Raw genomic sequence first — 15,023 nt, forward strand, 5'->3', positions numbered from 1 at the left:
TTGTACGCTAAGGCAAAATATGCACCTGAAGAGTAAACATACAAATTAAGAACATATCCACAGTGAACACGAACACAAAAACGTCTAACTAACTGCTAAAATTAACAAGAACAAAACATAAACATATTGATTGACCCGCTTAAGAAGATCAGGCACCATAGAACAGTAAGGATAAGAGAAATACGTAACCCTGCACTGGCGGGGTACGCACTCATCGTTCATTCGCCTAAGAGTCATGACATATATCCCAACCTATCTCTCATTACACATGTCCCCTTTTCCAGATTTCTTCCCCATATAGCCAAAGACGACACTCGCATATCCCATGAAAATCCAGCCATCCACCCACAACTGGCCTCCCCAGGTGCAACCCAACACACAAAGAAGAGATTAGGTAAAAAGGAATCTACCTCATACCCCTAGCATCCAATCCCTGCAAATCCCTCTCAAGCTCACTTCCTTGCCATCCACCCTGCATCATAGCCTCATGCGGCCTGGGATCCTCGTAACCAGCTCTATCGTAGTTATTCGGGATGGGGACTGCCTGTCCAGGTTGCTGGCCCTGGCCCTGAGACTGCCCGCCCGGCTGCACCCTCACCATTTGCCGGAATCGATTAACCTCTGCCAAGATCATCTTCTTCATCTCACTAATATCCTCGACGACCTCGAACTGGAAGTCGAAGGTAGTTGGGCAGGAAGGCTCGTCAGACGCATCGTGCCAGATGTGCAGATAACGGTGCTCCAAAGCGTCTTCGACTGAGACACGGCTGGAGGGGTCGAAGGCAAGCATGCGGTCCAACAAATCGAGAGCATCTGGATTGGCCTGCCGGAAGAGGGACTGGAAGGAGACTTTGTTCATATAGGGGAGGTTGCGCACATAATCCTGAGCGCGGGGTGAGCCGATACGGGAGAGGGTTTCTTCATTGGGCGTCCCGAGGTAGTGCAGAATCTGGTTCAACTGATCGACATAGTCTCGGCCCTTGAAGAAAGGCTTTCCACCCAACAGCTCGGCCAAGATGCAGCCAACCGACCAAACGTCAACTGCGAGGTGTTAGTGGGGAGGACAAGGGTGGATACGAGGCTACTAAGTGATGAAGTATTTATAGCGCACTTTGCATGTGTTTGGATAAACATCAGTCACTCTATGGTGAATGCAATCGCTTCGGGAGAAGAAGGGAAGGACAAAAATGATAGGAGTGTGGAACGTACTGGCTTTCGTATAACTTTGGAAGCTCAACATGATCTCGGGCGCTCTGTACCACCTTGTGGCCACATATTCGGTCATGTACCCCGCGTTCTCCTCAGGATCCATAGAGAATCCTCGGGCAAGTCCGAAGTCACAAATCTTGAGTTCGCAGTCGGCATTGACTAACAGATTACCGGGTTTTAAGTCTCGATGGAGGACATTGGCGGAGTGGATGTACTTCAATCCGCACAGGATTTGGTAGATGAAGGACTGGAAATGCGCATCGGTGAGAGGCTGGCCTGACCGGATGATGGCCGCCAAGTCACACTCCATGAGTTCTGCACTGCCGTCAGCGCTTGTACGTACTTTTGGGCTATAGAGCGGTGCGCGTACCCTCATATAGGTAGCACTCGTTGAAGTTATCCGGGCGCGGGATATCCATATCGTAGAGACATGTTATCTAGAGTGTCACGAATCAGCTCTAGCGGCCTTGAACGAGGGGGGGGGGTCTGGGTAAGGGGCTGTCACACGTTGCGGTGTCCTACATGCTGTCAGTAACCTTCGGCATCCGACTAGTTCAAGACGCTCACCTCTGAAGTGCTGCAGTAGTTTGATTTCTCTCAAGGCTCGCTTAGCCAGAATCTTCTTGCTGAAGACGTTGGTGACCTTCTTGATGGCGACGCCCTCACCAGTCTGGTTGTTTGTGGCAGCACTACGTAGCCCCACATCAGTATGCATTTTAGCAGGTCGCTGCCCGGGGATCGCTACCAGACAATGCCGTAAGCACCTTGCCCCAGCTCCTTCGTGACATTGTAACGCTCGTCGACGATGAACTCCTGGTTGAACACCTTGAACACCTTGCGCCCTTGTAGTTCGGACATTGCGTCGGCCTGCACTGCAGCTCTTAGTTTGACGGACGGTAGTGGGTCTTCGAAGAATTGCGCTCGTGGGAAGTGAGGGCTCGAGGAACGGGCGGAGGCGAAGCAGCTCTCACGGACAGGGACCCGGAGCTCGCTGTGTTATAAGGCTCTGTAGGCGCCCGCGGCTGAGGGGCAGGCTGCGGCGGCGATGACTGGCGCGACCAACACACAGCGAAAGGTAGTCCGGGAGGCTGCGTCTCTAAGGGGGCAGAGCTCCTCTCGCCGGGGATGAGCGCGAAGCAGAAGAAATGTACGATGGTCTGAGATAGACAGAAAGAAATGGCGGTGGTGCTTGTCCCTCGTCTGCCTTGCGTGGTGGGGTTGCGCTCGCAAAAGCGCTGGCACACCACTGCGCTAGACCCTGTTCAGAAAGCCGGCGTCCCCAGAAGGGCTTGAACCAGCCCTAACAGACCGCCTCAGGAGCGGTAAGGCATTGGGACCAGGGGCAAAAGGACCTGACGTACATGTGTGCTCAATCATCTCTGCATCCACGTATTCCCAGTGCGTCAATTGATGTCAATTGATACTGATCTGCAGTATCAGAAGATGGCTACATCCACTGAGCACGGCCCGTCCTGGCCCATGCTATGCTGAAAACAACTATTCAGGAAACTGGTAGGAGAACCTATGTAGCGTGCGCGTCCCATGCAGGACCAATATAGAATAGACTTATCACATGTCCAAACGAAAATGCTGTCGCTCGTTCTAAATCTCGTGCCGCCCGTCCATATGCAAAAGCCAAGGTATCATGCCCGTTCGAAACGCCAGAAAATTACACGCCTAATCGTGCTCTGCACTAGTAAAGCCGCCCAGTGTCCCAAAGCGAACGCCATTCGTAAAATGTCACAGCCGCCAAAACTTTTGTCTTCATGCATTATTCGTAGGAAAACCGCCGCCTTGATGTGCTATCCGTCGATTCCATCGGAGAAATGGGCGAGAGAAGCGTGTCTTCCGCCTCAAGATACCTGCCGTCTCGCGGAGCACGTGGAGGCTGGAAAAAGGTATCGTTGGCCTCTAAAAACGCTCCATCTCTTGGTGTTCGCGGTGTTACAGGTGAAATGTTGGGCTGGTTTCTCCTGTTCACCAACTGAACCTCTGACGGTGATACTGGTGCAAGTCTCCTTGGCGGCTCTTCTGATGAAGGTGATACTTCTGGTGGGCCCGTGGGATCTACTCCGTTGTATATCCTCTCTCGGACCATCATCGACTCCTTCTCTGACAGCTGGCGTCCGTCTGCTTCTTGTCGCGTGGGGATATCTCCCGGCATTTCGAATATCTGGCGCTCCGTGTTGTCCACCTCTGCGGCGGGGCTTGGCACCCCAAGACTATTTGGCGATGTCGGATCTCCGGCTTTTACATCCGTCGTGTCCAGCTCTGATCTTCCTAGAGACTCTGCAGGCAGCTCTGCTTTTGGAAACACATTCGTTCCTTCTTCCAAATACTTCGTTGGCGATGTTGGAGGCTCCTCGGACTTATCTGCCTTTGCCTCTTTCGCGGCCGCTGCCGCTTTTGTGGCGTATTCTGCCTTGACTTGCTCGAGATGTCGCTTCTGTCGTCTCCGCCAGAAGAACCATAACACGCCAAACACTATCATGGCGAAAGAAAATCCACTTCCCACTGCAATACCGATAATGGCTCCAGTGGTAGTACGCTTTGGTTTAGAGCTGAGAGTCGTTTTTTCGCCTGGGTACATTGGGGATGTAATCGAAACAATGTTTTTCGGCTGGCCATAGACCCACGAACACTGCGAGATGGAGAAGTTTTGACGTTCCCAGTCCACAATCAAGTACGCCTCTTGCAGGAAAGTCCGTCCCAGCACGAACTGGTTTTCCTGCGTAGCTCGCCGAATTGGGAAATAGTTCGATTGATTCTTCAGTCCTTGGTACGGAGGTTTCGCTACCTTGTCGAAAGCCTTGTAAGGTAACATGATGTCTACTGTTGTGTTTGTGGAGAATTTCTGCCCAAGACTGAAGGTGATTGTGGCATTGTCTGCAACAAGTGTTTTGTGAGTGAGGTCGTCCACAAGATACAGTCCCGTATCGTTGTCGTACTTTAGTCCGAATGATTGCTCGAAAGCCTGGCAAATTTCGATCGGCAGCCAGAGCTCTGCGACGGTGGAGTCGATATACATTGTGAATTGGTCACGGCTTAGGAGGTTGACGTTGGACTTGGTTACGCTGTTAACATGGATCCCAACGACGCCGACCACGAGGTCTCTCTCATTGTCTGGTGCGAAGCCAAATGTGAGATCATTTGGAATGAATCGCGACGTATCATAGCCACCGAGTGTTAGGCTACTTAACACACTTGTAAAGTCTATGAGGGTCAGCGAAGTCGACCAACAAACTGGACTTGGTCTTACGGTATTGGGCACCAGCGGTGTAGCCGAATGACAAGCTGGGTATGAGGTTCTGCTGGAAGAGATACGTCATGTAGCTCGGGGATGGATCCGTGAAAGCAGAGAAATTAGTAGGTTTCGCATTGAGACCGAAGTGTCCGAGCCAGAAGTTGGGAGTAACCAGAGTGCCAACGGTCGTATTCTTGAGGGTGGGTCCTTCCTCTCCTGGATGACCTAAGCCGACGGTGTCATAGCCATACTCGCCATTGCCCATCATACCAAGAACTTTCTCTGTCCATAACTGATAGAAGCCAATCTCCTGCCAGGTTGACGAGACGCTGATGTTGAAGAGGTGTCCGCGGGAGCTTTCGCAATCGGTGTCGGTGGTCTCATGTGTCTGATTGGTCTTCGCGTCTGTCTGATTGACCACGCAAGCGAGACTGTGTATAGTCCATGTTTGCTGGCTTGCGGTTGATGCCAAGGCGCGAACAAACTGTGGAGGGGTGCCTATGCGGAGGGTAATGGTGTTCCACGAGCCATCAATCCCATCCCAGTCCTGGTCGGGCGCGACAGAGACGGGTGCCGGGAGCGACGAGTTCTTGCTTGCGCGAACTTGTAGGTCTTGGGCGAGGCACGACGATACGAGCGTGGCCGCGACCAGGACGCACAGGGCGAGGAAACGGGTCATGGTCGATTATTAAGCGGCCACGGGGAGGCGATAGACGGCCACTGTGAGCGGCCAGAGTCATAACAGATCAAAGCAGCTCGCGCGTGAGCGCCCCGTTGACATTGTTCATGCCACTCGATCGGTCGGCGGGCGGGAGAGGGAAGGAGAGAAAGGTGAGACAACGACGAGCTGAGAGGAGTCAAGATGGTGTTGAGCCAGATTGCGGATAGACGCGAGCATGGGCCGAGCCTCCAGCAACGGGCCAAGACTTAAATTGCACTCAGGAGCTAACGCGGTTTGTCGCTTGTAGAGGCAATCGATAAGAGGGCAGCTCTATGTCGTGGCCGCGATTCGCTGTCGGGGGACGATTCCTCACGGGACCGACGAGGGCATCTGGGGCAATGGGGTTGGCATTCATCCATGAGAGCCCTCAGGCGCTCGTTGGGGGGGGGGGGAGGGAGGGGGGTTTGTGCTCTCATGCTACACGGACGACGGCGTGACAGAAACATCCCAGCTCCTAGCAGCAAGCTAGGGGAGGAAACACAAACACCCGATCACGCTGGGTGCGACTCCGTGCTAGCCGTGCAAGTACAGTACCGCCGACCCCCCTTTCAGCCGGTGATTTTTCCCGCCATATATGGGCACATATGCCTGCGACGTACGCAGCCTGCCTGTTTCACCCAGAGCACACAGTTTGCTGTTTTGCGAGCTCTCGCGGGGCGCAGCGCCACAAAGCCCTGAAGCTGTTCGAGTGGTGTTCGGCATGGCGACTACAGCGGTCATGTTGTGGCGCGCTGGACCGAGCATCCTTGAAGCAGGGAATTTCTACGGGATTTAGCAGGCGCACAGCGAATTGCATGTCGGATAGAGTCACAGAGCAAGCCAAGCAGTCTAGCAGAATCGAGGTTTTGCAGCATCAGGCCAACAGGTTTCGAAACTCCTAGGTGATCGGCGCCGCGAAGTGGAACCCTGAGCACGCTGCCACGATGAGTCCTGATGGAGCAGTGATTGACCAGCACGACCAGGGGCAAGCGAGCCACCGTCGAGGCTCCATGACGGCCGGCTCCCTCAACCCATCCCGCCGGGCGTCGACGAACCAGCTGCACCTCACCTGCAGCGCACCAAAACGTGGCGTGCCGGCCGTCGTGCTTCGTTGTGCCGGCCTTTGACGTCGCTCATGCTGTTCAGAACGCCTTGCGAGGCCTGCGCGCATGAAGCGCAATCAAACCTTCGATCGAAAGGAATAATTAAACCCTCAGATGAAGGGGAGCACAGGGTATTCGGTCACGGCGACGCGCATCTTCTGTGCCCAGCAGCGAGTGGTGGGTGGTGGCACGACTGGGGAAGGGTCTGCGGGCTGGCTGGTCTGGCCGCCATGGATAAACAAGCTCAATCTCAATGCACCCGCTTGGCACGCTCCCACGCCTTCGAACTCCCGGGACTGGTGCCACCCTTCGCCAGCATCTCCGCCTCCCTTTGCTGGACGACGCGGCTTCGACCTCGCCGATAGCAACCGCTAGCCCCAAGTCGTCGTCGGTTGGAGTGATACCAATGTTTTTTCCGTCTAAATTGCCTCTCTGCCCCTTTCTGCTCTGATCCCGCCCACATGCACATCTACCATCGTTTGGGTCGTCGATATTGTGTTGTCGCTGCACTCGTTTGCATGTCGTCGACAGTGCCTGCTTTTCGCTAGGTGCTCGCTATAGAGGCATGTTGTTGGTTCGCTCGTTAGCTGTTTTCGCGCTTCTTTTAGTGTTCTCTGTCGTATCTTGCAATCCGTTCCGTCCTCGCGGATACGACACTATTGGTACGTGATCTGACAAACCTCGTATTGCCCTGCCCTGACCCCAAGCCATCTTCAGCCCCCTATGCGAATCTCACCTCTATATCGACCGCACCTGCTGTCATTCCTACTACAGAGACTACTGCTATCTTGACGGAAAACCCTCCTTACCCCATTCCTGGCACCGGAACTGGCATTGTCACTAAGGACAATGGAGGACGCCCGAAGTCGACTGACCAGGGGTCCTCTACTGGCGGGGCAGCATCCAAGAACGATTCCATGGCACCCTGCACAGTGAACATTCCGCAAGCAAACATCGACTGGTGGTATGCCGCGACTTACGAGTTTCCTATCGGGACTTTGACAAAAACTGCGAATCCCTTCAATGATAGCAAGCAGTATCTGACCAAAATTCCTAACACGGAAACCTTCGATGTCACCAGCGCACTCTCAGATATTGCTTATACTAACAGTCTCACGTATGATCCGGAGTGGAACATTACCTGGACCTATCTGGAGCAATATGACGTTACCCCTAAGGCTGAGATCACCTCTGTTATTCCGAGGACTGCCGCTTTGCCACTTCCATCTGGTGACATTATTCCCGCTACAGACGCCCCACTATACGATATCGATATCAACAGCCTCCCAGCCGCGAGCTTGGCAATTACTGGGCCAACAGGGACTGTATTTATCGCGTACGTCACTATTTTTACATATTTCCTAACACACACTACCTCAAGATTCTCAATAGCGTTTACGGAGAATGTTACATGAGAGAATACAAAGCTAATCTAAGCAGAACGTCGACGACCCCTGTTCTCTATTTCTCAGTCTATGAAGTAGAGACAGCAGTCCCTTCCACGGCCGCCGATGGAAAGGTCACATATGATACGACCATCGAGACGTTCAATTTGCCAGATGTATATGCCTACTCATACGATCTGAAAGGTATCGAAGACTATGCCATCGCAACAGGCGCCGTACCAGATGAGTTCCTCCAGCAGATTCCGCAATCGGCATGCAGCGCCGGACTCTTCGAAGCTACTGTGACAGTTCTGGTTGTTGTAGATTTGACATATATCAACTTCCCCGGAGCGAACCCCTTCATTGTCCACATAGAATCTAGTGTTTTGGGTTTTGAGGACGAGACTTCCAAAGGCCCAAATGTCGTAGTAGTTGCCACACCACAACCTCAGACAAGTACTCGTGCAGTCCACCCTCCGATGATTGAACACTCAGAGGATGGCTTCTCGACAAGCGTGGACGACAGTGGTGGAGACCACCAGGCCCCCACGACTACCGCTAACGGAGCTGCCGAGACACCGGGTGCTGCGGCCACACCCGCCTTTGAGGATAGCCACAACGCTGGGGGAAACCAGGCCCAAGGTCCCAACGCCCAGGAACCATCACAGCAAAGCGTAGGGACGATTGGATCTGAGACAGTAAAGGTTGGCCCATCGTCCGTCGTCGTCGTTGGCTCTCAAACCTTGAAACCAGGAGGTCCAGCTATCACCGTTGGAGGGATTCCCGTCTCTCTTGTCCCATCTGCAACGGCCATTGTGGTTGGAGGCACGACTTCTGCCTTACCTCGAGTACTGCCCACAGGCGTTAATAATCCAGCACCACCCATTCTGACCGTAGGTTCTTCCACCTTCACAGCAAATGCAGCCACACAATTCTTCATCGGACCCGGTCAAACACTCACATTGGGAGGGACAGTCATCGTGGATGGAACAGTCGTCAGCCTTGGACAGTCTGCATCTTTCGTAGTCGTGGGAGGATCTACGCAGGTATTTTCATCTGCAACACCAGCTTTTAAGCCTCCTGCCGCTACTGCACGACCTACAATCGTAGTCGCCGGGTCGACCGTCACAGCTAATCCTGGATCGTCCTTCATTATCGGGAGCCAAACCCTCGCACCTGGACAGCAGATTACAGTGGACGGTAGTACTGTATCCCTTGCCCCTTCCGCTTCCTTTGTTGTAATCAACGGCCAGACTTCAAGCATCGTGAATCCAGCGGCTCAGATCACTCCCCCACCAATAACTCTGAATGGCGCTGTCTTCACTGCACTTCCCGGGACTGGAACAACATACTCAATCGGAGGCCAGTTTCTTACGCCTGGCGGCGTCATCACAGTTGGTGACCAAACTGTTTCTCTTGCAGCTGGAGCGACTGCCCTTGTCGTGAATGGGCAAACCACGACGCTTCTTCCCCAGGCCATTATTACCAACGCACCCCTTTTGACTGTTGGCTCCAAAACTTACACCGCACAGTCAGGTGCTGGGACAATATTCATCATATCGGGACAAACACTTACTCCAGGCGGCATAATAACCGTGGATGGAACCACAATAAGCCTAGCGCCTGGTGCAACACAACTCATCTACGGAAGTGCAGGACATAGCACAACCGAGACACTTTTCCCCGCCACAATAACTAGGAGTCAGTCTAATACCGGAGCTACAGCAAGCGTGGGCGCTACTCGCACGGCTGGTGGCGCTGCGGCGACGAGTAGCAAGAAGGGTGGTGGAGGCTATGCGGTTCAACCGTCTAGATCAGCAGGATGGAGTCTTTTTGTTATAATAGGTGTGATGGGTCTGGTGCTTGGGTAAACGTGGCAATTTGGGTCTGGGACGATCTCTGAATCACGGAAACGGCTATTATATCGGAACTGGGAAAACACATAATGACCTAACGACTTTTACGATTTGATTCTTGGATTTGCTTACGGGATAGGGCTCCTTTGCATCTAGGACTGGGATATGTACTTGTAATACTAGCGACTTTGGCATTGCTGGATGTCTGGGCGGTGTCCGCAGACGAGGCCTAGGGATCTTAATGGTGGATACATGTGAGGGCACCACGCGGTGTCTGGATCTTGTGTATGGAGGGGACGTGCAATCTGGTAGGTAATACAGCCGTGACGGCAAGATATTATTCTAAAGGGCATAGGCTCTAGCTTCAGATAATCGTGCAAGGTGCAGTGCAGACGTGGTCATATTTTCATTCAATCCTTGAGTAAAAATCGCAGTCACTCTGACAGGGCCAGGACAGGCAGGTAGGTGCCCTATTGATCGTTTTCCACCCGTCCAGTGCTTACTTTATCTCACCCCAGTTCGAAGCATGACAAACATACTTCGTTCTTCCGAAGCCCTGTGACCACCTCCCGCTTTTCCTTCTGTCCAACTGCCAATAATTTTATCTCTTTGACCTCCCCAAGCTTCCATAAGATCAAGTCCACGATGCTCATAGTTGTCGATCCCTACCCCATTCGGTCGCTCAGTGTGGTGTGGAACACAAGACAGCGTCACAACGCCTTGCATCACCGGTCGACCGCCATCCGTGTCTTGCGCTCATTGGCTCAATGCTTGACTTGGTCATGAAGGAGAATATTGAAACTTGAAGAAGAAATGAGTATATTGTCTATATATCTGAGAAGTTTCCCGGATCAGTCAGCTTGACAACCATCACTTCAGCTTCACCGGGTTTCCACCTACGACCTAATTTCCTTTATTCTGAACCTAGAAGACTGAGTTCTAGGAAAACTGCCCACTAGTGACGTAGCCGAACGTTGAGTCCCTGCCGTCGCTACCTTCCGGATTCGTATGTATATCTCCTCGCCTCTTTCTTCTCCTAGTTCTTTTAAAAAGTCCAATGTATGAACGCCTACTAAGCACCCTTGCTACTAGCATTCGAACACCTCTCTCCTTTGAAACAACATGGCGCTCAACACCGACCAAGAACTCGTCGACCATGGCTGTTTTCACTGTTGCGATGACTGCTTGTGGGAGAAAGAACATACCTGCACTGGGAGCTGTTACTATTGCGGGGGGTGGTGACGACAACGATGGCGCGTATGTTCTTGTATGGATGCAAAATTGCTGTGACGACGGCTGGCACTGCGGCGGTGTAAGTCGCGGTGGAGGAGGGTGCAGGGTGATTTTGAGGATAGCCACTGCGGAGTTTCCGCATGAGTACGGAGATAATACCATTTGAGAGTGTCGCCATTTTTTCTTCTACAAAGCCCACAAGATTCAAAGCCCGGTCATTTGAAAGGTCGTTCATGTTCGTTCCTCTGCATTCTCCTTGCTATATTTTGTCAATTGCTCAGACTAGTCAGTTACACCCTCCAAGTATCTAGGCTTCTTGTTCCTAAGCTGTGAAGGCTCTTAAACACATAAGGCAATCCGAGAAGGAAATTGAAACCAATGACAGCGCTGCTTACCCCGGTCCATTGGATGTATCGCTAAATGTTCGTCCTCTTCCCACCAATGGCTCCTGCGTAAATCCGTATTCCCCCCTGCTATCAACTCCCCCCTGAACCTTTTAAATTTTAGTTTCGAGAAGCGAACTGAGTCATCCTTTCCCCATCACACTAAACAAAGCAAAAATCGTCAAGCAGCTCTTGTCACCTCTCCGTTTCCATAACTAGAGCCCAAGCTAAGGCTTGCCAGCCTACGATTGGCTTTATTGGCTAGGCTACAATCGAGGAAGGTCTCAGACGCAAACATTTGCGGGGTGTCACATGGTCTGTTTGACATTTTAAGGTTGATGTGTTGTCGGCCCGGCTCGGGAGTGGTACGGCGGAGAATCATGGCGCCAACGGCTTCGCCTCTTAAAACCGTACCTTCAGGCACGCGCCTCGGGGTTCAAGGTCAGGGAAGCCAGACTCCTTACGCCTGAGAAGCGTTTGTAACACATTAGCGCCTACTATGGAAGTATAAATAAAGTGTTTTGGAGAGGGGGAGGGAGCTATATGCTGGAACTAGGAGCGTGGTGAGGGTGCCGATTTCTGGCACAAATCAGGCCTGTGCATGTTTCGCCACATGTGTAGCAAGAAGTATATCGTTTGTAGATCATTGATTGTGCAAGGGAATCAGAGATGGAATTTAAGAAGCAACTGTTAACAGCAGAAATTTTAGAAATACATTCCTTGTCACGTTCCAATCAATGGAAACTTGAGAACTTTACACATGCCCAGCTATTTATTTATGTACCAGCACCACGTATTGACCATCTAACTGCGTAAAACCAGGTACCACAATGCGATCTCCCGAGGTAAACCTCACTTGAGAGGCAGGTGCCAGGGGTGTGAACTTTTCAGATGTAGCATTCAATGATCGTTTAGCCACCGTAAGCCATTGCTGAGCATTAGTAGCATTACCTGTCTTTGCCGCAAGCATAGCTGGATTAACTAGTTATAAAATAAGCAGGGCAAATTAATTCAAATGGCCAGGGGGACTTACAAGGAAACTTCACTTCTCCTTTCGTGATCTTTTGCGTAGGTATAGTTGTGTTTATGACCCATGCAAACGAGTCTAGTGTCGTTAGTATCTGTCTTTGTGTGCCGAACTTAAGACATTCTACTTACTGACCGAAGCCGCATCCCTCGGCAAATCCTCCTTAGAGACTCCGTTCTTAATATCAACATTCATCTTGAAAGGTTGCTCAGACTCCACTGTGAACCTCAACCCATCGATAAATTCAGCTTCTTGTACGCCTTGCCCTCCGGTCACATTAACAGTCCGAGTGGCCCCCTGACCATACTGCACAAATATATTCGAGACATCTTCTGTCATCCGTCCAAGAAGTATGTGTTCTCCGTCTAGCGAAGTCATTTTGATGATGCGAGTTTTATTTTCCGAGCTTCTCTGGGTCAGTGCTAGATTTCCTCCACCATTGGAATATATGGACCTACACGTGGACATTTCGTTGAGACTCCGACACGACCCAGGACTTCTTATCCGATGCCAAGGTCCCAACGTACGTGTTTCCTTGGTCGATACCCATTTGCTGAAGCATGACAGGATCGTAAGGAAGCTCGACTTTAGCAATGAGGTCGTTTGCGGTCTCGTTCAGCTTGATCACATATGAGTAATTTGAGAGCGCTATGAATTGTTCGCCGGTGCTGCCGGACACAAAGTTCCCGGGTAGAGGTGAGGTATTCTGTTGAACAAAAAGAGTGCGGCTCGACGGTGAGAAGAGGTCTAGTGCGAGTCCGTCTACGAAATCTTGATCGGTCCTTTCCATCTGCGGGTGCAAATAAACAGGAACACATGTTCTTTAGAAGAAGATGTTTGTACCGATCCAAGCACATTGACTGTCTGTCCAAAATTTGCTAGGTCAGAATCTAATATTGATTGGTTGCCGCCTCCAGAACTAAGGCCTGATGAGGAAGACAGAGAGACAGAAGTTGTCGATGATGTGGCTCGGGAGGTAAGCGTCTCTGCATATCCAAGAAAAGAATTTGAAAGCAGGAATGTAAGCAAGAAGAGCGTTCTCGTAGGATAGCGATAGCAAGCCATGGTCGTTCAATGTGCGAAAGAGGCTGGACACAAGACTCGAGATTTAGGCCAAAGGCAAGCAAGGAAAATATGAACCAGTTCTTTGAACTTTGTTTACTTTTATAGTCTAGTGGTTGGATAACGTTGTCAATGTTAAAACAGAGGAGAAACAAGCCTCAAGAGGGGATATGGATCTGGGACAGTTTCACAAAATTAAAATGTTTCGAAAATCCCTTTTTTGTGTTACTATTCTTAGGATTGCGGCAGAGATTGGACCACTAGGGCGATGTAGTATAGTGAAAGGTAAATTCAGAGCTGCGCAGATTCTAGGTCATTTTGTATGCCTGTCTAGGATGAGCATACCGAAATTGTCAGTGCGGAGGAAGCACGTGATAGCACGCTAGCGGTTAGCGTTGATCCCAGATCTCCAACCCCTCTAGGACTTAATCAAACTCTCCACATGAGATAATCTCAGTGATCGGAGACGGTAAAATAGAGGTATAGTCTAGAATAGAATGTGTGCAAAGAATTGACCAAGTGCGACAAACTGCTAAAGAACTGAATAAGGAGCTGGTCGATATCAACCAGAACGGTGTCTGGAATAACTGCATCTTGTCATCTAACGTGGAACTAGACAGCGGTAGTTTTGAACAGAAAGGTGCATGATCTTAAAATACTCCCTAATTCAAGCAAGAGTCTTAACAGATAAACTCTTCCCCAATTATGATCTACGTCAGGTGAGAACATGCTGTGCAGGTAAGGCTTTCCAGAAGGAGCGCACTTGTTAGGAACCCCTTAGATCCTGGCTGGCCACTGTCTGGAACTCAGGGCTGAGACTTCAAGTTTTATTTACGCACTCTTCTGGGTCGACTAACTTGGAGCTTGGTCGGTTGGGAGCAGGAGATGGGAACCAAGACCCAGCCATGTTGTCTGGTGTACTCCTTAACAAAGGGGCTGTTGAGCTGAGTAATTTAGGAGGGGAATTTCATTATATTGGTGTCTCCCCTGACTCCAGTCAAAGGGTTAAAAGATAGACTCTACTCTGGTTATGTTCTACGATGAGTGAGAAAATGATATATCTTGTGGCCCTTGATCTTTGGCAGGATCTTCGCAAATTGCGCTCACAAATTTTCACCCTCAAGCCTCTCTGTTCGTGCTAATAGGGAAAGGAAATATTCTAAACTCCAGGCGATTAGAGCGACACAAAGCCATATTGTTGGGCGTGACCTGTTGTCACCGCAACATTCATAGGTAATAACGAGAAGCCGAAATGGGAATTGGAAGTTTCGGGGCATGCTGTCCTACGAAACGTCAATAGAATCCTGCGCATAGTAAACCGAAACAATGAGTAAAAAAAGAACATAGTCTGTATCGTTCGTTATGGGCACTGATGAACTGCTCGATTTCGATCGTATGGTATTTCCTGACCTCGCATCGAGTCTCTTCGATTTTATGATACTGGAGGCGGTCAGCCCCGAGCAGCGCTATGGAGCTGGTAGCCTCCCTCGTAGAAGCGTACTTGTTGGCATACCACTGGATGGCCTACGAGACTGATATGAACCCCATCTAACCAGGCTTGCCGTCACGATAGTATTTGCGATAGTGGTCTTAGTCACACTTGATGCGGCGCTGGACTTCGAGTTTAAAGATGAAGGTGTCGACAAGGCCGATAGGGCGGGACAAACCTTCATTCCTGCATCACTCATGTTCTATTCTAAAGTCATGTCCTACCAAGATCAGGAGTTCCTGTTTGTTAGACACTAGGATCGGACAAATCGACATTATGGACCTATTCAACAAAGCTTGTTATCACGACAATATTTATGTTATTATATAAGT

General features: G+C 50.8%; 5 protein-coding genes across 5 annotated transcripts; 1 reads left to right on the plus strand and 4 right to left on the minus strand.

The window, feature by feature from the left end:
- Positions 1-163: 163 nt before the first annotated feature.
- Positions 164-2,399, minus strand: BDR25DRAFT_254201 (SLT2-like MAP kinase protein). The gene is made up of 6 exons (XM_033686283.1): positions 1,955-2,399; positions 1,777-1,898; positions 1,717-1,727; positions 1,580-1,646; positions 1,210-1,524; positions 164-1,041 (listed from the first exon to the last, which is right to left on the minus strand). The coding sequence occupies exons 1-6, from the start codon at positions 2,065-2,067 to the stop codon at positions 407-409; spliced, it is 1,263 nt and encodes a 420-aa protein (XP_033552137.1). The 5' UTR covers positions 2,068-2,399; the 3' UTR covers positions 164-406.
- Positions 2,400-2,610: 211 nt separating this feature from the next.
- On the minus strand, positions 2,611-5,549 carry BDR25DRAFT_254203 (acid protease). Its single transcript, XM_033686284.1, has 2 exons — positions 4,469-5,549; positions 2,611-4,422 (listed from the first exon to the last, which is right to left on the minus strand). The coding sequence occupies exons 1-2, from the start codon at positions 5,130-5,132 to the stop codon at positions 2,981-2,983; spliced, it is 2,106 nt and encodes a 701-aa protein (XP_033552138.1). The 5' UTR covers positions 5,133-5,549; the 3' UTR covers positions 2,611-2,980.
- BDR25DRAFT_350687 (uncharacterized protein) lies at positions 5,200-6,776 on the minus strand (the record flags this gene model as incomplete). Its single annotated transcript, XM_033694737.1, has 12 exons — positions 5,200-5,245; positions 5,292-5,360; positions 5,392-5,444; positions 5,488-5,540; positions 5,602-5,639; positions 5,670-5,687; positions 5,716-5,762; positions 5,792-5,881; positions 5,912-6,178; positions 6,234-6,314; positions 6,365-6,701; positions 6,730-6,776. The coding sequence occupies 12 exons, from the start codon at positions 6,774-6,776 to the stop codon at positions 5,200-5,202; spliced, it is 1,146 nt and encodes a 381-aa protein (XP_033552139.1).
- On the plus strand, positions 6,704-9,676 carry BDR25DRAFT_101436 (uncharacterized protein). The gene is made up of 3 exons (XM_033683446.1): positions 6,704-6,918; positions 6,974-7,592; positions 7,697-9,676. The coding sequence occupies exons 1-3, from the start codon at positions 6,822-6,824 to the stop codon at positions 9,510-9,512; spliced, it is 2,532 nt and encodes an 843-aa protein (XP_033552140.1). The 5' UTR covers positions 6,704-6,821; the 3' UTR covers positions 9,513-9,676.
- A 2,209-nt stretch (positions 9,677-11,885) lies between these two features.
- Positions 11,886-13,229, minus strand: BDR25DRAFT_382231 (uncharacterized protein; the record flags this gene model as incomplete). Its single annotated transcript, XM_033697764.1, has 5 exons — positions 12,984-13,229; positions 12,599-12,930; positions 12,276-12,546; positions 12,147-12,252; positions 11,886-12,094 (listed from the first exon to the last, which is right to left on the minus strand). The coding sequence occupies exons 1-5, from the start codon at positions 13,203-13,205 to the stop codon at positions 11,886-11,888; spliced, it is 1,140 nt and encodes a 379-aa protein (XP_033552141.1). The 5' UTR covers positions 13,206-13,229.
- Between the last annotated feature and the right edge of the window lie 1,794 nt (positions 13,230-15,023).

Source organism: Lindgomyces ingoldianus, assembly GCF_010093535.1.
Source record: "Lindgomyces ingoldianus strain ATCC 200398 unplaced genomic scaffold BDR25scaffold_5, whole genome shotgun sequence".
Taxonomy (NCBI): domain Eukaryota; kingdom Fungi; phylum Ascomycota; class Dothideomycetes; order Pleosporales; family Lindgomycetaceae; genus Lindgomyces; species Lindgomyces ingoldianus.

Excerpts from the sequence above, each read along its gene's own strand:
- BDR25DRAFT_254201 (XM_033686283.1), bottom strand. The coding sequence starts at position 2,067 with ATGTCCGAACTACAAGGGCGCAAGGTGTTCAAGGTGTTCAACCAGGAG. Across the intron at positions 1,899-1,954 it reads GGTGCTTACGGCATTGTCTG|TGCTGCCACAAACAACCAGA; the intron begins GTAGCGATCCCC and ends GGGGCTACGTAG. Across the intron at positions 1,525-1,579 it reads CGAGTGCTACCTATATGAGG|AACTCATGGAGTGTGACTTG; the intron begins GTACGCGCACCG and ends ACGGCAGTGCAG.
- BDR25DRAFT_254203 (XM_033686284.1), bottom strand. The coding sequence starts at position 5,132 with ATGACCCGTTTCCTCGCCCTGTGCGTCCTGGTCGCGGCCACGCTCGTA. Across the intron at positions 4,423-4,468 it reads CACCGCTGGTGCCCAATACC|ACTTTACAAGTGTGTTAAGT; the intron begins GTAAGACCAAGT and ends TGACCCTCATAG.
- BDR25DRAFT_101436 (XM_033683446.1), top strand. The coding sequence starts at position 6,822 with ATGTTGTTGGTTCGCTCGTTAGCTGTTTTCGCGCTTCTTTTAGTGTTC. Across the intron at positions 6,919-6,973 it reads TCGCGGATACGACACTATTG|CCCCCTATGCGAATCTCACC; the intron begins GTACGTGATCTG and ends AGCCATCTTCAG. Across the intron at positions 7,593-7,696 it reads ACAGGGACTGTATTTATCGC|AACGTCGACGACCCCTGTTC; the intron begins GTACGTCACTAT and ends TAATCTAAGCAG.